Genomic DNA, 23927 nt, shown 5'->3' on the forward strand with positions numbered 1-23927 from the left:
AATTTACATGCCTGTGTATTTTTACACGCATCTTTCTTCATCGGTTTTCGTGCATCGATTTCGATCTAAAATTACACGCTCCCAAAATTACATCATTGAAAAAAATACACAGTGGTAGAATTTTAGATCAAAATCGATGTTCCGTTTTCGTGCATCGTTTTCAATCTAAAATTACACGAATTTTTCTTGCTGTGTAACCTGCTTTAGTTTTTTTTTGGTTTTAAATGCATTTTTTTTTTTAAATCATACTTTAAAAGTAAACTAGCCCTTATTCTGTTAGTTACACGAATCGTCGTATTTGTTCCAAGTCGAATTGAACTGGAGGCCCATTGATAGTAGCAGAATGAAATTGCCAAAAAATATAGTTATTAGATTAAGTAGTTTGCTGATTTTTGTCGTTCTAAATGTAGGGTCTGCTCTTGAATCCTTTTTGAATTTAGACTTAGAAATTTTTATTCTTTTTGATGGATAACGTTTTGAGGGATGATGCCTCCACGAACTTCTATGTTACCAGAACAGTTTTGCAAAGCGTCCTTTTGAGTGATAAACTTAACATATGCCGCATGAATGTTCAAAGTTTATGCGCCCGGCGATTAAGCAAATTCCTCGAGCTTAGCTTAGCTTAGCTTAGCTTAGCTTAGCTTGGTTGACTACTCATATCCACCTTAAATCATTGAACTCGAAATGCTTCACTTACAGTTTTTTTTAAATTGATTCTAGAGGCACTTCGTATTTTTTTACATTTGTTTTCAAACTTTACATTTCGAATTCCATGATCGCTGGCGTGGCTAAGCAGAACAAGTTCCACGTCGCCAATGGTTGCTACTCCGTGATTAATCGAGGCCATCAATTTTGCACAAAGTCCAAAAGAATGGTGCTTGGGATTAGCAGTTCATTCTCAATGTACAAAACTCATGCTCTCCGTTTTTTGAAATGATTAATAACGGCGCCGGCCACGTCCTAGTAGTCAATGGGGAAAAAGGAAGGATTATTAGTAAGATACTCTTTAAGTTCAACTAGCAACCTCTCGCTACTGCAGTTAAAAAAAAATTTTTTTGAAATAGTCAGAACCAGATATAAGCTAGTATCACCAACTATGGAAACCGTCTATACGTCTGCGAATCCATATTCAAGTATCCAAGGATGGGTTGTGTTAGTTGGTGAAAGGTAGAGATCAGGATCCATTTTGGTAAATGGTGCGATCATGAGTTTCCTACACCTCCTATGCTCCTAGACATTTCCTAAGGAAACTCCTATTTCTATGAGGCATTTGATAAAGGTCCAATAAAAATGGATCGAGTAAAATATTGAAGGCAAATTAATACCCTCCAAATTTCTTCCTTAATAAACTAGCTCGTTTTCCTAACCGTAATCCCTGTTGAAACAAAGAGTTTGCAGAAGGGCTTTAATGGTTAGAGAATGAAATGACTTAAAATTGCACAAATTTTTCCAATTTGTTTTTCTATGAATATGTATTGCCTTTTTGAAAACTCTTTGATTCTTTGCTCTCCTTTGCCTCACATTTTAGAAGTCTTTCTCAATCTCAATCTCAATCTCAATCTCAATCTCAATCTCAATCTCAATAGTAGTAAATCATCGAATATGTTTGGTATAAAATTCCAAAATCTTTAAGATATTCTATTGCATTTTTATCAGTCAAAAAATGTTTCTAATAAGTTAAGTTTATTAATGACATTTTTAATCAGGAATAATAAAAACATGATAAAGAAAACCAATTTCAGTGTATCTTTAGACCTGCTGTTTATAATCACATCTCAATTCGCTCCCACGAGAAATTAATGAAAACTTTTATTTTCTTCTGTTGCACTCCCACGGTTTCCTAGTCAATCGTCTAAATTAATTAAGAAGTAGGAAACGCTGACAAGATGAGACTATTATTTCTTAGAATATCTGTTTTCTTGAAATGTTAATATAACTCTTTTGAACTCATTTTTCAGGGAAAAAAAATATTAAAATAAAGAATGACTGATTTTATGATAACTTTCCTATAACTTACAATAAGCTATAAATCATTTAAACAATTTGTTTTACTGCACACTGATTTTGACAAAATTCTTCAGAAAAAATTCATAACTTTCAAAACTTCCAATGTAATCCAAATTTCAAATTTTTTTAAGTTTTTTTCACGAATATGAATAGTGAAAATTTTCAATTGATTTTTTGAAACAAAAAAATTAGTTATAATATTTTCATTTTTTTCAAATCAGTATTTTCAGAAAAATCTTCGGAAAAAATCTATATTGAATTGGAAACTAATCAGTACACTAATTGACAAATTTTTGATTTCTGAAATTTGTAATGCTTCAAAATTCTAAATTTACATAGAACGTACAAATGTTTCATAATGTTCCAGTTTGAAAATTTTCAGGTAGTTATTCAAGTTTTCAAAATTCCAAGTTATTTCATAGTTCACAAAAATTTAGAGTTTCATTTTTTATATTCTTTACTATCAACATCTTTAAAAATTAAATTTTCAAAATATATTCAAGTTTCTAACGGTCCAAATTTTCATACTTTCCCCAACTTGAAATGATTAAATTTTCCAGTTTCATTTTTAATTTTTTTAAATATTTCTTATCCAAATTAAAATTCGAAAAATTTTATTCTGGTAAATTTTAGAAATAAAGATTTCAATAAATTACCAAATTTTATTATTCCCGATATTAAAAAAAAATATTTTTCTATTATAGATAAAATTCTATTAAAACTCGTGTTACAATTTCAATCATCTTCGTCTACTTGCTGTCCAGTTCAATACTTTCAATAAACAATCAATTCATGCATAACTTTGAATACTGATACGAATCAATTTAAGTTACTTTGAAAACCCTATTATAAATATGGGAAAAGTGGACATCTCTTCAATAAATAAAAATAACTTTTTTTGAAGGAATACCTCAACAAAATTTGAACTGCAAATTTATTAAAATTTAGTACAAAACTGAAAAAAAACATCAGAAAAGTATGGAAATAACAATTTGGATATATATACCTACTTTTGACATCAGTATTCATATATATATTTTTTTAATTTCAATTTTACAGATCTAAACATAGTTTCGATCTATAAACTTGTTTGAATAAGTAAGCTGCTATAATTATATATGGTAAAAAATACTGAAATGCAAGATCGCAAGCTTTACTTTGATTTTGAAATGTGATGCGCCTTTAATAAAAACTTTAAAAATAAATCAAGATCTCAAAGTTATAACCATAAGTTAACGCATTCAGTTTTCATTGCAATCCGTCGCAAAATATCTTTTGCCATATTATAAAAAATGATCTAAAAATTAGAAATACTTAGCTTCGGTTTTCTGCATACAACTTATTTTTTCCCGTGAAGATATTCCAGGAATAGAAACGTTGTTGAAAGCCTTACAAGTTTATTCGAAATTGTCCAGTTGACCAAGGAAAACGCCAAACAAAGCCGATAACTATGAACCCGTTGCGTGCTTCAAACACACACACACCCACTTCCGGTGGCCCACTTAAAGAACTTTTTCGCACTTGTTTGTTGAATAAAAACTATAAATTTATTTAAATTTCCAAATAGAAATTTTTCAGCTCTCGATTAAGCAAATTCCTCGAGCTTAAAACATATTTACTCAAAGTAAGGTCGACATTATTTTTATGACTGATACATGGTTGAGTGATGTGCTTAGTGACAGAATGATAGCTATTGATGGTTTTAATATTATTCGTAATGATCGTGATAGGAATGGTGGTGGAATATGCATCTATAAAGAAAAGTGAAAGCAAAGGCGGGAGCAATCCATGGGAGCTTTTCATCAACATGCCCTCTAGCCTAAAATTTCCACACCTATCAAGCTTTCTCCTACTGGCGCACTAATGCCTGTCTATCCACCTTTCTTTCAAATTTCTGTAAAATAAATTCTCTCTAGTTTTCATTCCGCCGCACATGCCATTAAAATTATAATCATACAAATTACGGCGATTAAAATCATATAACAAACAATCATTGGCAAAAAGAAAAAATACAACAAGAAAATACGGTTCAAAAATTGACACTTGGCCAAAAAGTAAGAACGCGGAATAGATAAAACGTGAAATGCGAAAAAATCGACAAGTAGCAACTATTCGCAGCGAATCTGAAGAGATGGCAACGTCGCTAGAACTGTTCTCGCATAAGGAAAGCTCAGTAGGCCCATGGGTTGCTACGTTTTTGCTCGTTTGAAGTGTGCGTAAAAACACGCTCTCAAACCCACTTCCCGGCAATGTTATTCAAACCGTGTGGAGCACATCTCTCAGATTTCCCCTTTTTTCCCCTCGTTTTGACAGATTTAAGCTTTTTTCCTCAGATTTAAGCTTTCGTCTCCTATGCTCTCAAGGCAAAAAAGCTTAAATCTGAGGAAAAAAAGCTTAAAAACGAGATTCACGAGCACATATTTAAAAGATGTTGGTCACACGATACATAGACAAATCGTGTAACGTTGCAGGGATCTGCATGTATAGCGAACCCAGTGGTTTGAGCAGATCCCTGCAACGTTACACGATTTGTCTATGTATCGTGTGACCAACATCTTTTAAATATGTGCTCGTGAATCTCGTTTTTAAGCTTTTTTTCCTCAGATTTAAGCTTTTTTGCCTTGAGAGCATAGGAGACGAAAGCTTAAATCTGAGGAAAAAAGCTTAAATCTGTCAAAACGAGGGGAAAAAAGGGGAAATCTGAGAGATGTGCTCCACACGGTTTGAATAACATTGCCGGGAAGTGTATACATGGGAATTCTCTTTCTGAGTTTCTCATATATAGTTAGCTAGTGTAGAGCAAAGGCGGGAGCAATTCATGGGAGCTTTTCATCAACATGCCCTCTAGCCTAAAATTTCCACACCTATCAAGCTTTCTCCTACTGGCGCACTAATGCCTGTCTATCCACCTTTTTTTCAAATTTCTATAAAATAAATTCTCTCTAGTTTACATTCCGCCGCACATGCCATTAAAATTATAATCATATAATTAACTAAAGAAAATGATAACTGAGGCATTTAACATTTGTTTTTTGTAATGGCTATATTATATCATTCTAAACTAAGATTGCCAGAATTTTTTCAGTACGTATCCAGGTCGGACAAATTCGGGCAATTTAATATAAAAACCTGGCAAAATCCGGCCATTTGATTTTAAAATTCACGACAAAAAGTTTGGACAATATCCGGGAAAATTTTGTCAAATCTCAAAAACTGCCCAACAAAGATCAAGAAAAAATTATTTAAATAATTTTTTTTTTCAAGAAAATTCATCGACAGATTTTAAATCATTTCTAAGGCTTCCGAAATAACCTTCCATGATTATTTTTATAGCACTTGCCCAAAAAATTTTTTTTTGGAGGCATGAATGAAAATTTTTTTTGTTTGATTTGCCAAATAAAGTGAATAAATCCGGGCGAAATCCGGGCATTTTTCGATGAAATTCGAGCATCCGGGCCGGGCCAGACTGTTCTCAAATTTTGTAAGCAATATCCGGGCAATCTGAGAACCTTATTCTAAACTTTTTTAATTAAAAGCAAACAGTGCTGAGAAGGACTGGTTTTGATTATTGTGGCTTTATGCCTAGAAATTTGCATGGTGGCATTTTTCGTACCACATTACTAGGTTGCTTTTACCGGAGCAGATTGGCTGTTTTGAAAGCCTTCTTGATGGAAGTAAAGGGTGATGCGGTCAAAATTTGGTCCAGGGAAAACGCGTGATAATCGGTGAAATCATTTATTTAAAAAATCAAATTAAATTTCTTTTTCAAGTTTAATAACTATAAAATTCAGAAAAAAAATTCAGTTAGGCTTCCGCTTTTCCAAATCCGCATTGCCGGGCCTTACGCTTAACCCATCAGATTTTGTACAGCCACCTTGTCCACCTTCTTCGCCGCAGAAAGCCAGTTTGCCTTGAACTTCTGCTCGTCCTGAGCAGTTTTTTTGGTCGTCTTTAACTAGGTTTCGCTTGACAATAGCCCAGTATTTCTCAATTGGGCGGAGCTCTGGCGTGTTGGGAGGGTTCTTGTCCTTGGGAATCACCTGCACGTTTTTGGCGGCGTACCACTCCATGGCCTTTTTACCGTAATGGCAAGAATCCAAATCCGGCCAAAACAGTACGGAACAACCGTGTTTCTTCAGGAAAGGCAGCAGAAGTTTATTCAAACACTCTTTCACGTAAATTTCTTGGTTGACAGTCCTGGAAGCTATGAAAATGCTGCTTTTCATGCCACAGGTACAGATGGCTTGCCAAACCAGATATTTCTTCGCGAACTTTGAAAGTTTCATGTGCTTGAAAATATCTGCTACCTTTCCCCTTCCTTTTGCCGTATAAAACTCCTGTTCCGGAAGCTGCTTGTAGTCAACTTTGACTTTTCGTCGTCCAGTATCACGCAGTCAAACTTCGTCAGCATCTTCGTGTACAGCCTCCGAGATCGCGCTTTGGCCGTCGTATTCTGTTTATCATCGCGATGGAGTCACTACCTTCTTGTAAGTCGATAGTCCGGTTCGTTTTTTGGCTCGATGCACGGTTGTAGACGATACACCCAGCTTATTTGCGGCATCTCGGAGAGATAGGTTAGGGTTTCGCTTGAAACTACCGGCAACTCTCTTTTTCCTCTCAGCTGCTTCTGGTTTTCGATTCCCTCCCGATCTAGACTTCATGGCTGTAGACAAACGTTCCCCAAATACTTTAATTACATTTGTAACGGTTGATTTGGCAACTTTCAGCGATTTTGACAGTTTTGCGTGCGAGTAGCTCGGATTTTCGCGATGCGCGAGCAAATTTTGATACGCTGCTCTTCTTCCTTGGACGGCATTTTGACAACTGAAGAGTGAATTCGAAAATGAAAATAGGAGCAACATTCTACACACATACACCTTCAAAATGAGGGGTGCTCAGGTTTATTAAATGCAAAATTGAAAGAAATACGTCAAGTTCATATTGACCTTTTAAGATGTGTAAAGAAGAAATTCCGTGAATTTGGATAGGAATTGAAATTGAATAAAGCCATCATGGGAAAATATTCATAACATGTTTTTTTTTTACTTCCTGAATGTTTGAAGGTGGTTGAATTTTGCCGAATATAGTTGTGTGTTGATTCCGTACACCCTTTATACTTATATTATTTAGATTACTACATGTACGGTTGGATTTAAGCTTTGTTCCACCACGACATTAAAATTAATTACAGTTTTTATTAAAATATATTTATTTTATTTAATCATTCATTCGAGTTAACCGATTTGGATACACCATGATGAGAATGTCATAACTTGCAATCACCGATGCAGTTGGCGGACAGTCATTAAAAAACTTATCTGGTTCAACTGAGATCGATGTTTACTCTTGTGCTCGAACTCACGAACATCGTCTCAGGAAGCAACTGACTCAATTATCGCTTATTTGACAAAAAGGGGCTGTACTCACTCAGTTATATTCATCTCATTCTTTTCCCCAACCTCCTTGGAACCGGTCGCCCCTGCCGTCAGGTAATATGGACAGTAGACTGGCCCATAACAAAAAAAATCCTTATATTCCACGCGGCACCCCCTAGGTTGGTGCATTTAGGTGAAAAAATGACTTTCTGAAAGATTCAGATCATTTGGAAGAAGCACGAGCTGGCGCAAAGAACTTGAAATTTGTATGGAGATTTTCGGCAAAATGTATGAAAAATCGACATACTTTCACTCTTTGTGTTCTAAAATATGTTTCCAGTATGCTAGAAAGCTCAGAATTTCAGAAATTGTAGTTCAAACAATGACAAACAAGTTTGTAGAAGATTGAGACGCAATACGAGTTGACTGTGATGAGTTATACGCAATTGAATGTGTGATTTTTTCTCATTTTATCGATATATCGTGAACGGTGCATAGGTGGATTTATAGTACTAACTTGATCGCATTGTCACACAATGAGAATTACAGATAGAAAGTTTGTGTCTTCGGCAAAGTTGTAGCTTATTTTATAATAAATATCTTTGCAGAAAATGAAAGAATGGTTTGAAAAACTATAAACTGCTGCATTGTGCGACTACGCGATCAAGTTAGTGCGATTATTAGTCCATACACCGTTCACGATATATCAATGAAATGCGAAAAAAGTCACACATTCAATTGCGGATAACTCATCACAGTCAACTCATATCGCGTCACAATCTTCTACAAACTTGTTTGTCATTGTTTGAATTACAATTGCTAAAATTCTGAGCTTTCTAGCATACTGGAAAAATACTTTAGAACACAACGAGTGAAAGTATGTCGGTTTTTCATACATTTTTCCGAAAATCTCCATACAAATTTCAAGTCCTTTGCGCCAGCTCGTGCTTCTTCCAAATGACCTGAAACTTTCAGAAAGTCATTTTTTCACCTAAATGCACCAACCTAGGGGGTGCCGCGTTGAAAAAAATGTTGAAAAAATCATCCCATACAAATTTGGGCCAGTCTAATGGACAGCCTCTTAAAGATTGATTACCACATTTACCACATCGTGGCATTCTTCCCTAAAAATTGGCTAAATTGGCGAAATTAGCTAACGCGCCGTTGTACTGTTTCCCTTCGCGTCACTGGAGAACCTAAAAACACAAGGGATTAAATTAGCCAGCAGCCACTTCATTTTACGAATTCCATAATAATCGGTAGTTGGCCCTCACCACGCGATTTTCCTTGCTCCTTTTCGCACATTTTCCATTAGTTACTGGTTCTGCTGGTCTTCTCGGCTAAGCAGATTGAATATTAAAGGATTGCAGCTCCAACGATGTTCCCTAAAGGTTTGCGTTTCCTGGTACAATGCCCTGTCACCCGGTGCTGTTCATAGAAGTAGTCCATGGCTGCTACCGAACCAGAGTACCAGTGATCAAAATTTTGATCTTTTGATGAACCTACAGAGGAAAAAAAGATTAATAATGTTGTTAAATAAAATTGTGAATTTTTTTATCCAACTTTTTGTTTTTTTTTCGATTTTTTTTTCGCTGCCGAAACACTACACTCCTGAGCACGGAATCTCAAATTTCGGTATTAATCAAACTGATTGAGATTCAGCTGTATAAAATGTTTATTGTAGAATCTATGATATTTAAAGTTAAATTCAGACATTCAATCATACCACTGTAGTTGGATCCATTATATGAATGTTTTAAGCAATCAATATTTATAGTTGAATCTATTATATTTTTACTTGAATGCATAAGCTCAAAGACAAATTAATAGTTGAATGCCTGAAATCAATCATACAATTGTAGTTAAATCTCATATCATATTTACAGTTGAATCTATTATAATCATAGTTGATTGTGTAAGTTCAATCAGCAGTGTGTAGTTGAATCAATTGTATTTACAGTTGAATGCGAAAAAATAAACTACACTTAGATGATTGGTATTACAAGCTGGAATAATTGGAACAACTGTCGTCTTTAGTCTCCGTGATGATAGAGTTCCTAATCCCCGATAGGAGTCATCGACTCACAAGCTATTTCATTTTTAGGGGCGCATTTCCCATTCCACCTCAAAGCACACCAGAACAGCATATACGATGCCCGCGCCGGCTGGCGACGTCGATTGAGCAAGAGGTGCCTTACCGGCTTTGCCTCATTCATCGGAGTTGACAGCCAGTCAGTACTGAATCAGTAAATATCGAAGACGGACGACCGAACGAACGGACGACCGACCGGTAGGACAGAAAAGCCGCTGGTTATTTCTCCTCTAGAACGAAGGCGCGCAGTACTAGTAGTAACTAGAAGGTACTTGTACTTTAGAATTATTACTATTGGTGATTGGAGGCGATAAGCGCGGTTCAATCGACGGCGTCAACGACTAGCAAAGGTGTTTTTGACGAGTGTAATGTGGTGGTTATTAAACGCAATTTACATAGCGCGTAGCGTCGTCATCTTCATTGGAGTACCACCGCGGTTTATGGTGGTATTCCAGCCCGAGTGCGTTTTGATTGGGGATCTTATCGGAACACCAGCATTCGATAAGTAATCGTTAACCGAAACCGTTAAGGAAACTTCTGAGAGGGGTTTCAAAAGTGCCACCAATAATAGCTAGTGAACTAGCAGCGTTTGGCCACCTGGATTAAGGCTTTGCTGTTGTTGAGTGTTGTGGAAATAAAGCGTTTTGGCGAAGAATTACGCCTGATTGAATCAAACAGTGATTCGGTTAGACCGAGTATAATGTGAAATTGTTCCATTTGTTGACGAATCAACGATTTGAATTCGTTTGCCATTCGAACGCGAGATTGATTCGAAGATTGCATCTCGCTGATATTACCTTATATATTATAGCATTGCTGGAAGCTCATTGTGCCAAAGTCCATTTGCAGTAATGTGATTGCTGCACGTGTGTGTGTGTATATTTAATCAATGAATCGTGCAAGTGATTAATAATATTTAGTTTTGATTGAATAATCTCGCCGCAGGTTGTGTAGCTGAAATGAGTTCCGTAAGTGAAACATTATCTATATTCAATATTTATTAAAATCATGTGATTTTTAAGATCTGTTCTGATTGAAGCAATCTAAGAGAAACAGATTACAATCCAGAGATCAATAGATTTTTTCTAAAATCCATTGAAAAGAGAAAAAAAAAATTTGAGGCAGCATAGATTTAAGCGGTTGTGCCTGTTTCATGTTGACATCTTTTCTCTTTCGTCTTGACGGATGAAGATTATCCTTTTTGCAATTTATTTTGCTTTTCATATGGGGTTCATCTTTAACTCGAGGACAGATTTGCATTGCTAGACAGGTAGTTTTAAGATATGGAAGTTGCAGACTCTATGGCTATTTTATACCTGAAGAGTACACTTTCGTTTTTTTTTGCAAAGAAAGCAGTTTTTAATCGAATACACGCCATAATAAAGCTACTTTACTTAAAAATGCCCTTTAAATGCATATTAGGTGAGACCTCTAGCACTCATATAAGAAATTTATATTACGAATATTAAATACAATAATATATTTTTAATGAAACTAGAAGTGTAAATTATCCAAGTTCTTCATTCTTGAAAATTCAATCTCATTTTTGAGAAATGAGCCATTTGAATCATTTTAATCTTCAAATATTATTCACTTGTTTTAAAACTATTTGACAAATTTAAAAACTAACAAACTTTCCATCAAACTAACAAACTAACTCATAAGTTTATTTATAACCAAACTAAAAAAAAAGAGAACAAACTAGCCAAGTTACATATAAAGGTTCACTAGCTAATTAAACAACAACTAACTAAACAACAAATAAAACAAATATCTAAATAATTAACTTACAGACTTACACACTTATTAACTGACTAAATAACTAACATACAAACTAACAAACTTATTCACTTACTAACTGACTAACTGACTTACTATCTTACTTAATAATGGACTAAATAGCTTTCAAACTTACCAACTATCTAACAAGCTTACTAACTTACTAACTTACTAACTTACTTACTTACTTACTAACTTACAAACATACTAACTTACTAACTTAACAACTTACTATCTTACTAACTTGATAGCTTACTAACTTACTAACTAACTAACTTACTCATTTACTAACTAACTAACTTACTATCTTACTAACTTACAAATTACTAACTTACTTACTTACTAACATACTTACTTACTAACTTACTCACTTACTAACATACTAGCTTACTAACTTACTTACTAACATACTAACTTAAAAAATAACTATCTTACAAAATCACTAACTAACTAAAATACTAACTTACTAACTTACTAGCTTACTACCTAACAAACTGACTAACTAACTAACTTACAATCTAACTAACTTACTAACTTACTAACTTACTAACTTACTAACTTACTAACTTACTAACTTACTTACTCACTAACTTACTCACTTACTAACATAATAACTTAAAAACTCACTAACGTACTAACTTACTAACTTACTGACTTACTAACTTACAAACTTACTAACTAACTAACTTACTAACTTACTAACTTACTAATTTACTAACTTACTAACTTACTAACTTACTAACTAACTTACTTAAAAACTTACTAACTTACTAACTTATTAACTTACTAACTTACTAACTTACTAACTTACTAACTTACTAACTTACTAACTTACTAACTTACTAACTTACTAACTTACTAACTTACTAACCAACTAACTTACAAACTTACTAACTTACTAACTTACTAACTTACTAACTTACTAACTTACTAACTTACTAACTTACTAACTTACTAACTTACTAACTTACTAACTTACTAACTTACTAACTTACTAACTTACTAACTTACTAACTTACTAACTTACTAACTTAAAAACTTACTAACTTAAAAACTTACTAACTTACTAACTTACTAACTTACTAACTTACTGACTTACTAACTTACTAACTTACTAACTTACTAACTAACTAACTTACTAACCTACTAACTTACTAACCTACTAACTTACTAACTTACTAACTTACTAACTTACTAACTTACTATCTTACTAACTTACTAAATTACTAACTTACTAACTTACTAACTTACTTACTTACTAACTTACTAACTTACTAACTTACTAACTTACTAACTTAATAACTTACTAACTTACTAACTTACTAACTTACTAACTTACTAACTTACTAACTTACTAACTTACTAACTTACTAACTTACTAACTTACTAACTTACTAACTTACTAACTTACTAACTTACTAACTTACTAACTTACAAACTTACTAACTTACTAACTTACTAACTTACTAAATTACTAACTTACAAATTTACTAACTTACTAACTTACTTACTTACTAACTTACTAACTAACTTACTTACTTACTTACTAACTTACTAACTTACTAACTTACTAACTTACTAACTTACTAACTTACTAACTTACTAACTTACTTACTTTCTAACTAACTTATTTACTTACTCACAAACTTACTATCTTACTAACTTACTAACTTACTAACATACTAACTTACTTACTTACTAACTTATTAACTTACTAACTTACTAACTTACTAACTTTCTTACTTACTTACTTACTATCTTACTAACTTACTGACTTACTAACTTACAAACTTACTCACTTACTAATTTACAATCTTACTTACTTACTAACTTACTAACTTACTAACTTACTAACAAACTTACTAACTTACTTACTTTGTAACTTACTAAATTACTAACTTACTAACTTACTAACAAACTAACTTACAAACTTACTAACTAACTAACTTACTAACTAACTAACTTACTGACTTACTAACTTACTTACTTACTAACTTACTTACTTACTAACTTACTAACTAACTTACTCACTTACTTACTAATTAACTAGCTTACTAACTTAATAACTTACTTACTTACTAACTTACTAACATACTTACTTACTAACTTACTTACTTACTAGCTAACTAACTTACTAACTAACTTACTTACTAACTTACTAACTTACTAACTTACTAGCTTACTAACTTACTAACTTACTAACTTACTAACTTACTAACATACTAACTTACTAACTTACTAACTTACTAACTTACTAACTTACTAACTTACTAACTTATTTACTTACTTACTTACTTACTTACTAACTTACTTACTTACTAACTTACTTACTTACTAACTTACTAACTTACTAACTTACTCACTTACTAACTTAATAACTTACTCACTTACTCACTTACTCACTTACAACCTTTCTAACTTACTTACTTACCAACTTATTCACTTACTTACTCACCTATTAAATTACAAGCTTTCTAACTTTTTAAATAACGAACTTACTCAATTACTAACTTACTAACTTATTAACTTACAAATTTACTTACTTACAAACTTACTTACTTACTAACTTACTAACTTACTAACTTTTCAACTTACTTATGTACTATCTTACTAATTTACAAACTTACTAACTTACTAGCTTACTAACTTTCTTACATACGAACTTACTAACTTAATAACTTACTAACTTACTTATTTACTTACTAACTTCCCAACTTACTTACTTGCTAACTTAAAAATTTACTAACTTACTAACTTACTAACTTGCTAACTGACTAACTTACTAACTTACCAACTTAATAACTTACTAACTTTCTAACTTACTAACTCACTAACTTACCAACGTACTAACTTACTAAATTATTTACTTACTTACTTACTTATTCACTTACTTACTAGCTTACTAACTTAAAAACTTACTAACTTACTAACTTACGAATTAAGTAAGTAAACTTACTAGATAACATAATTACCAAATTAAAAACTTACTCACTTACTAATTTACCAACTTATTCACTTACTAACTTACTCACTTACTAACTTACTAACTTACTAACTTTCTCACTTACTAACGTACTTATTCACTTACTTACTAATTTACAAACTTACTAACTTTCTTACTTACTAACTTACTAACTTACTAACTGACTTACTTACAATTACTAACTAACAAACTCACTACCTTACTAACATACTAACTTATTCATTTTCTAGCTTTCTTACTTACTAATTTACTAACTTTCTTACTTAATAATTTACTAACTTTCTTACTTACTTACTTACTTACTCACTTATTAACTTATCAACTTACCAAGTTACTAACTTACCAACTTACTAACTTACTGACTTACCAACTTATTAACTTTCTAACTAACTATCCTATTATCTTCTTAACTTACTAACTTATAACTCACTAACATACTTACTTTCTAACTTACTTACTTTTTTACTTACTAACTCACTAACTTACTTACTTAATAACTTACTTATTTACCAACTTACTAACTTACTTACATACCAATTCACTAATTAACTATCTTACTAACTTACTAACTTATAAGTTATTGACTTACTTACTTACAAACTTTCTTACTTACATACTTACTTTCCAACATACTTACTTATTCGCTAACTAACGAATTTACTAACTTACTAAAGTTTAGTTCTTTTAGAAATGGGACACTTTTTTTTGCTAATTGCTCGTTTACTAGTAATTGGACATTCAAAATTTTGATAGCATTTTGTTGCCTGTGAAAAGTACTATCTGACCGATATTTTTCAAAATTTTAAATTTACGCGTTTTTGAGATATTTACGATGCAAGAGAAAAAGGAAAAAATAATTTTGCACATTTTCATTCCAAATCCATCATTGTCAAATTGATAGCCGACAAAACCGTTGATTATTCGAAGAATTACTGTATGTAAGTGGTGGAAAAGTATGAAAATACTGTCAAAAATGTCCACAAAGTTCAAATCAACCATTGGAGTGAAGCATATGATCGGCAACTTCGGCTAAGGGTCATCAGGGAAGTCAAGTCTCATACCAGCATTTTTAATTTTCAATAAGCGAAAAACTAAGGGTAGATCGCTTAAATTTACAAAAAAAAAATTTCTCCCATAAGCTGAAAGTGTTGCCTCGTAATGAGTCATTCAAACCTTACCTCAAACAAAAAATTTTTGCTAGATCCACAGCTCGTAAGCAGCTGTTTATCTGGTTCCGGGGCTATGAGACAGATGATTTCTAATGAACGACAAAACTTATGAAAAACCTTATTTTAAACAAATTCCAGCGTTTGAATCCTATACCACGTCTGCTCGTGGCAAGGTCCCGAGAATATTATAGTATGTATTTGCTGGTTATTTTGTATAAAATATAATGATTTGCCAAAATTCTGCTCCTGTGGAAAAAACAACAATTTTCAAAACGAAAACTATGGTTTTCACTCTTTTCAAAAGCCTAAAAAGAGTTATCTTTTATGTACCCTTCGCAAACTACGATCTATACAAACCGATTATACTTTAAGTTCAACCTCCTCATGGTTTTACTTCGTTATTGCCAGATTTTGCCAGCAGAAATTCCATTAAAAACGCTCAAAAGTTGCTGAAAAATAATCAAATTTGTTAATTTCGAAACAGCTGTATTCACTAAAGTGGCCTCAGTTTCTTTTAAAAGAGAAGTATTGGTCCGAAAAGTATCAGAAATTGAAGGAGGGGGATGTAGTCACTTAAAATACAGATTAGACGAAGTATTAGTTTGAAAAACTGATCATTATCATGACTGAAAAAAGTGTGCGCTGGCCGAAGGGAGGTACCAAGAATAAAGTAGAATATATGCTTACAAAAAAACGATAAAAAATTTTTTTCAAATTTTTTCATGAATTATCATAAGATTACCTTCATTTCCATCATAGAAAGTATTTACATCAAACGAAAGGTTTTTGAGATACACGCATTCGTAACTGTCCCATTTATAAAAGAACTAAGCTTTACCTCACCAGCGTACTTACCTACTAACTTTTTAGAACAGCAAGAACTTATGTCTGATCCCGGATAATTATAAAAGATTGTTATCATTCATCTGATCTTAGTTCATGCTTTATATTTTGTTAACATAAAATAAATTTTATAATAGAAACTATAAACTGGCCAGGCTCACTGTGCAGCAGAGAACGCAGAGACGTCAGGATCAAATGAAAGCAGAAGCGTGAACCACCAGTGCCATACGTTCCGTGGGACAATTCATTGGCCGCAGCCCGTGGCGTAGAGGATAGCCTTCAAGTCTTCTAAGCCAACGGGTATGAGATCGAATCCCGGTCCCGGCATACATAGTACACTTTCTTTGGGTTGGTGGTTTTAGCATTTGTAAGATGCTAGCCATCATATCCTCGAAAGATGTACGCTTAGAGTTAAGAAAAGGGAATCTCTTCGAGGAAACATCAAGGTTCATTGAGATCCTTTATGTGTTTGTGTTCGTTTAAAAAAAAAAGCACGCTGAAAAGTGCTCCTTTTTAATAATGGGATTGTCATCCATCCTTCAGCGGCTGGAAATGAGTTATTTTGTAAGCAGGAATCGCGAAACAATGCAAAATATCAGTGTGTATTAAATATTTTTGATCCTTTTATTTGGCACTGTTTTGGATTTGTGTGTCCCATCATTTTTGGTCTTCTATCAAGGTGAAAACGCCATTCCCCGTTCCTGAAAATAAGAGGAACAAAAAAAATTAGATCACAAAACCTCTCGAAACTAAGTCAGGTTCAAAAGTATTTAACAGATACAGTTTCCTGTGAATTTAGATAATCAGACCCATCGGTAAATTAAATATATATGGCATCTTGAAAATATGTTAAATTAAAGAGTTAGGCCGAGGCTTGTAATCACTGAAACTTATCTCTCTTTATCTTCCTCAAAACTTCTTTGGTTTTCCAGAAAGTGCCATTAGAAAATAACCACCGAAAAAAATCATAGCATGCCATAAGCTTCCGTTTTGCAACCTATAAACAACCGTGCGGCAAACACATCATAAAATTAGTTATTTCAACCGCATTTGGCCGGGATTCGACCAGACCGAACTGAACGCCAATTTGAAAAAAATTGAGTTATCTATTGCAGTGGATGCGAAACATGATAAACTACCTGTCCAATGAAAATCAGAACATTTTTCCTATTTTTTCTGATTTTATTAGAAAATTTCAATGTTGTAGACAGTGGAAATGGCAAAAATGCGTTGCGCCAAAGTGAACTGAGAGCCACCTTAGAGGTAAAGACAAAAAGTCTGATTTGGTTATGAAAACTAATTTTGTGCGAAATAATCTTATTTGTGTTGGTTTTTTTTTTATTCAAAACAGTTTTTCTGCTCGTCTCGAACTCATATCTGCTAAATTAAATGATAAAAAACGTCCCCGTGGCTAAAAACTTTATATTTCGGTTTTTAGGCATTTGTTAAAATTTCGCTTCGCCAGACTGAACCGAATCCCTTGAGTATTGTTTTCCAATTTACTCAAGAGGATGTTAGAATTTTTAACATTTATCGATAAAAGATACTTTATTTTATTGCTTACTGTCGTTCTGAACGCAACCGGTAAGTAACAATCAAAGATGTTCCGGACTTCAAAAGTACGAAATTTGTATGGCTCGGTTCACTCTGGCTCAACGAAAAAAAACATTTTCGAAGCATCAGCCATACTTGTTGGGTGCTGCTCGTAAAGCGCCTAATAGTAGGCTCCTACGTTTAGAATAAATTGCCCAGTCAAATGATAGCGCATGGCAATTTTTCAAACATTTTGGTTCGACCAGAGTGAACTGGGTGCAAACATATTGCTATAAAAATTCAGTTTAAGGATTATTGTGTAATCAGAAATCGACCAGTATATGCTCGACGGCTTTATAAGAGTCTAAATGTGATGGTAAAATGATTAAATGAGATATCTAATAAAATGGTATCAATTGGTAGGGTTGTGAACTTTGAACTTGATTTTCTCGAAATCAAGTTTATGGCGTTCAGTTCGGTCTGGTCGAATCGCGACCATTTAATATTCGTTCATTTTTTAAACAAATTTACTCTGTTATAATTAATTCAACGGCATCCACCTCTTACACGGACAAATGACACAAACAAGCGTTTACTTCCATCGTATTATATTTTGTTTCCGAGTAACAATTTGTTCAAAAGCACACCTTTTTTTAACCCCAAAAGCCTTTTTTCAAGTAAAATCTTCACAGCTAATTAAGGCAATTTCTGATAATATGAATATAACTATTTCCGATTTTTTCAATGATCATAAGCAATCTAAAATAATAAAAAACTCATTAACCGCGGGGAAAAATTTATTGCTGGTTTGACGCTTTTCCATGAAATCATCTTGGGACCCTTTGATTAATTCTAAAAGTTTAGATTTTTCTTTACTTAATGTTAACGAAAGGGCAAATTCAAAATTAAAAGGCTTTCTAAAATCCAAGGGTCTAAATCAACGGAAACCACATTCTTCGCCTGATATTTCACTTTTTCTTATTGTTAGTGGCAAACACGTCCAACTGCTAACTTTGACGTATAAACAAGTGCTATTTTTTTGAAGATTTTGTTTTTTTAACATAACAAAAAAAATAAAATTTTCGAAACTCGACGAAAGGCAAAAAAAAGCGTTCGCTCCGAATTCGCCAAGGCCTACTGTCATTTGTAACATTGATAAGAGAACAGATCACTGAAGTAGTTTGATGAAATACTTGACAGCCGATAATTAGTACTTGCGAATGTAACATTTCATTGGTTGCACCTTAAATATAACACGATGACTTAAACTGAAAACTCAATGAAAAAAGAAAGAAAGAGAGATCTGATCAAATAATGTGTAACTAAAAGATTTTATTCCAACTGTGTTAAACACTAATTACAAAATTGGTTAACCATGTTTCACACAATATAATTCACATTCTACTTTCAAGCAGATGAAGCAATTCAATCAAAATGCTTGATTAACCCTCATCCGCATTAGGGTGTCATTTTGACACCATTGCAAGTTTGAAGGCTTGTAACTTTTTTCAGAAGCTTCAAAATACAAAAATTTCTTCGGGGACCCTAAATGAATTCAAAAGTTCTTCAATATTGCTTCTTTACTTTTTTTATGGACGAACCCTGGAAGCCTGGACAAAAAAACTCCCTTTTCCGACTTTTGGTGTCATTTTGACACCACAACAGTAAAATCTATTTAAGTCGTTTGAATTATTATGAACTTCATATAAAACTTATATCAATAGAAACCTTGTAATGTCAGTAAAATATGTTTAGAACATTATATACAGCTAAAGTTACAAGTTTTCTCGTTATTCAGCATGAAAGAAAAAAAATCTGAAAAAACATGCCTCACGAAAACTGCTGTAGTTCATATGTTACACGTCCAAAAAAATATTTGCCTTATGCATATGAAAGCTGAAGTTAATGCCTACATCATGAAGATAAGAAATATTTTTTTAAATTTTTTTTAATGAAATGGTCACAAAAAGTTCAAAAAAGTGGTCTAAAAAACCTACTTTTCATTCGATTGCTAGTAAATACTGTTTGAGCGATGGTAGAGTTTTGAAAAAAATATGACTACAAAATGTATTAAAATTCCAACATTTTGCTGCCTTTAGATTTTTTATGCAACAAAAATTGAATTTACTGGAATTTTTCAAAGTTCACTACTTTGCGCGATTTTTTTGCAAATTGAAATTTCATCTGTTTTTGTGGTCCACCGTCAGGTTGTACCCGGATTATCAGTGCTTTTACTTTGTTTGGACCAACCAAGAGTATATTCATTGGAAAGCACATTTAATCTCCATTCTAGTGAGGTGCTACAATTCACGCTGTGAGATTTCACAAAAATATAAAAATTATAAACATAAAATCATTCCTGAATTTCTAGAACTACAAGCACCTCGTCCACCAAAACGTGTTTGTTTGCTCTCCGAGTAGGTACGGTGGGTGGTGATTCGGGCAGAGAGCGAAGCCGACAGACGAAATAATGATGCGTGTCGTGACAAGCAAACGTGAACTGCTATCAATAGAAAATTTCCAACCAAGAAACGTACGACACGCATCATTATTTCGTCCGTCGGCTTCGCTCTCTGCCCGAATCACCACCCACCGTACCTACTCGGAGAGCAAACAAACACGTTTTGGTGGACGAGGTGCTTGTAGTTCTAGAAATTCAGGAATGATTTTATGTTTATAATTTTTATATTTTTGTGAAATCTCACAGCGTGAATTGTAGCACCTCACTAGAATGGAGATTAAATGTGCTTTCCAATGAATATACTCTTGGTTGGTCCAAACAAAGTAAAAGCACTGATAATCCGGGTACAACCTGACGGTGGACCACAAAACAGTTGAAATTTCAATTTGTAAAAAAATCGCGCAAAGTAGTGAACTTTGAAAAATTCCAGTAAATTCAATTTTTGTTGCATCAAAAATCTAAAGACAGCAAAATGTTGGAATTTTAATACATTTTGTAGTCATATTTTTTACAAAACTCTACTATTGCTCAAACAATATTTACTAGCAATCGAATGAAAAGTAGGTTTTTTAGACCACTTTTTTGAACTTTTTGTGACCATTTCATTAAAAAAAATTTAAAAAAATATTTCTTGTCTTCATGATGTAGGCATTAACTTCAGCTTTCATATGCATAAGGCAAATATTTTTTGGACGTGTAAAATATGAACTACAGCAGTTTTCGTGAGGCATGTTTTTTCGGATTTTTTTTCTTTCATGCTGAATAACGAGAAAACTAGTAACTTTAGCTAAATATAATGTTCTAGACATATTTTACTGACATTACAAGGTTTCTTTTGATGTAAGTTTTGTTTAAATCGGTCTAACACGCCAAAAGTTATAACGATTTGAGCTTGTGGTGTCAAATTGACACCACAAGTGCTGATTAGGGTAATGAAATCTAATGCGGATGAGGGTTAAAGAACCAGACAGACAGAAAAAAATATCCGTCATCATAATTCAACACCAGTACCAGCCCGGAAGAGGCAAATCAGCCCAATCGCGCCCGGCTAAATTCGAGCAAATGTCCTGTTCACGGGATCACGTCTCACACGTTCCATAAACAAATTGGCTTCGGTTTTTGTTTTCATTTTCTCAGCGCCCGTCATCACGGCAAATTGTTACAATTGTCGCCCAGGAATTGCCTCTAACAGACGTGCCCACAGCAAATTATTCACAATCGTCTAGATTCGGGGTCTGTTTGGTGGAAGCATTTGGAATTGATTCAATATCTGGGAAAAAATAAAAGTGAGCAGGTTACATTTGTTTCCCAAATTTCTTGTTCTGATCACTGAACACTAGAAATTTCTTTTAAAAAATAAGTAAATTGGCACAAAATCCATAAACTGGCTCGGTTCCAGAGAAGACATAAAAATGATGGTGATTTATTGATATGATGATATTTTTTTTTCGATTATAGTCGTTTTACCATCTTTATGGCATTCGCGACTTTATCAACGTTGCAGTTGGCGGATCGTTATTAAAAACTATCCGGTACAACTGTGTTCGATGTTTACTCTTGGGCTCGAACTCGGAGACATCGGCTCAGGAGACAACAGACTTGCCAACTGAGCTATATCACAAACCCCAGATATGATGATTTTCCTCTACAATCCTAAAAGTTCAAATTTACTCATGTTAACTTTACTTAAAAATTCTGCAAAAAATCAAGGATGAGTTTTTAACCAAAACAAAGCTTTTAAGACCCCAGGGTTTGAGAAATTCAAAATGACCCCAAATCGACTCTGTCTATTTGATAATCAAGACTTTAACTCAGAATTTTCATTCTGAGAAATGTAGAAATTGATCCTTGAAAATTCTCTCTTTATTTAGAGTTAAGATCATGAGAAGGCAGTTGCAACAGTAAATAAATAGGTGAATTTTTCACTGTTTAAAAATAATAAAAAATGCTCCATTCTCAGAAGAGATGAGCATGGTGAAACCATTTTTTTTCCTTTAGAAGTTTTTAACAATTTATATCTCTTGAAATGATACTTTATTTCATTTCTCGTTGTTGTTCACCTAATAATCATATAAATTTTCATGATTTTTCATTTTATGTTACTTATTTATTTAATTTTCGAGTTTATTGTAGAAGAGATCAAATTAAAATATTCAGCTATCATAAATACATTCTTAATTCAAGTCCGTTTTCAACATTATAATTCACTGTAACCAATAATTTCTATCACCCAACTCTCCGGGATTCATTTGATTGCCATTTAATGCAAATTTGTTTGTTTGTCCAAAGCGGATGAGAGCCACCTCGATACGGCACAAATGTTAATATAAATCGCCATGTATGTAAGTCATGCCACAAACTGTGCACACGTGTGTCTGGCATTAAAGTCACCAGCGATTGCATTTATTGCGACCAACAACTAGAAGAGATCAGCCAGCTTCCGCCTTGTGAACCTAAATAAGCCAAGCATGACAAACATTCATGTAGGACTGTTATTGTAACAATAACTCACTTTTACTATTTGCCAAAGTTGAAGCTGCTGGGGGTTTGTGATGTGGTTTTTTTTGTTCAATGCTTCGCCAGGTCTAGAAATTCCTGACCCTTTCACTACATAAGAGGGGGGCATAATGCCCACCCCAGTGGAATGCCAGCTGGCAAAAGGACATACAAAGTCAGACAAAGCTCACATGACAAACTATTAACAAGAGGAGTCAGGAAATGTTTCCATTTGCCCGAGCTAAGGGATTCCATTGGAATTAATCGTTCTAACAACGTTGGAGTTTACAGTGGCAGCAGCTAGCGAGAGAACAAATTGAGGAGTAGTTAGTCGAGTGACTAATCCAGATGAGCTTGCAAACAACCCCAGAAATGAGTAATCCCTATCGCAGCATTATTGAGGGACAGTTGGTTGGTTTATGTTTAAGAAACACTTGATTTTTCCCTTTCTGTTTCTGAATGAAAAGTGCAAAGAAAAACATTTGAGTAATTCCTGACAAAAAATAAACATCTACATAAAACGGACTAAAGCTGCTTCAGCTAAAACACCGACTTAGAGGCGTCGCCGTCGACTCACCAACTAAATTATCCCAAGGATGAATCATCATCCAGCAGAAGATTCCGCGGAAGTGCCTGGCATCGCTTTTAGCTCTATGACACTTGTTCGCGAATCACCTTTATTAATCACTCGGCAAGGTCCTCTGTGTTTATCTTAAAATTTGCAGCTTCGCATGAATGGTTGGAATTCATAACGTCACTCGCCGCTGGTTGATGCGAATTACTACCAATGCGTGATACTTTTTTTTTCTTTAAGGGGGGGGTAGGGTCTAACACTTTCAAAAAATCGATTTTTTTATTTTTTTATTTTCTTATTGTAAAACATTTCAAGAATGTTGTGTCAAATTTTCAAGTCAATTGAAGCAAAACTGTAGAAGTTATAGGCCTTTATCTCCTCCTATCTAATACTGCAAGAAAGCAAGAGCAGAAACTTCAAACGCGTTTTTCTCGAAAGCACATTTTTAAAGTCCGTGGACATCGTCATTTGAAAACTACTTATCCGATTCTTTTCAAATTTGGAACATATTTTCTACATATAAAATACCAGACCCCAACGTTTTTCTTTTTTGATTTTTTTACTTTGGGGAGATTTTACAGGTGAAAAATGGCGGATTTTTAAGTGAAAAATCAT

At 33.5% G+C, this 23927-nt stretch overlaps 1 protein-coding gene across 2 annotated transcripts in view; it reads left to right on the top strand.

Moving 5' to 3' along the window:
- The first annotated feature begins 9624 nt into the window (after positions 1-9624).
- LOC129746597 (uncharacterized) overlaps positions 9625-23927 on the top strand; it is an 81547-nt gene continuing 67244 nt past the window's right edge. Inside the window, exons 1-2 of one of the 2 annotated variants that reach the window (XM_055740333.1) lie at positions 9625-9742; positions 10286-10442. In XM_055740333.1, the coding sequence (XP_055596308.1) occupies positions 10434-10442 (9 nt within the window). In that variant the 5' untranslated portion in view covers positions 9625-9742; positions 10286-10433. The remainder of the gene's footprint in view (positions 9743-10285; positions 10443-23927) is intronic. The other variant, XM_055740334.1, reaches the window with a different exon arrangement.

This window comes from Uranotaenia lowii, chromosome 2, assembly GCF_029784155.1.
Source record: "Uranotaenia lowii strain MFRU-FL chromosome 2, ASM2978415v1, whole genome shotgun sequence".
Lineage (NCBI taxonomy): Eukaryota > Metazoa > Arthropoda > Insecta > Diptera > Culicidae > Uranotaenia > Uranotaenia lowii.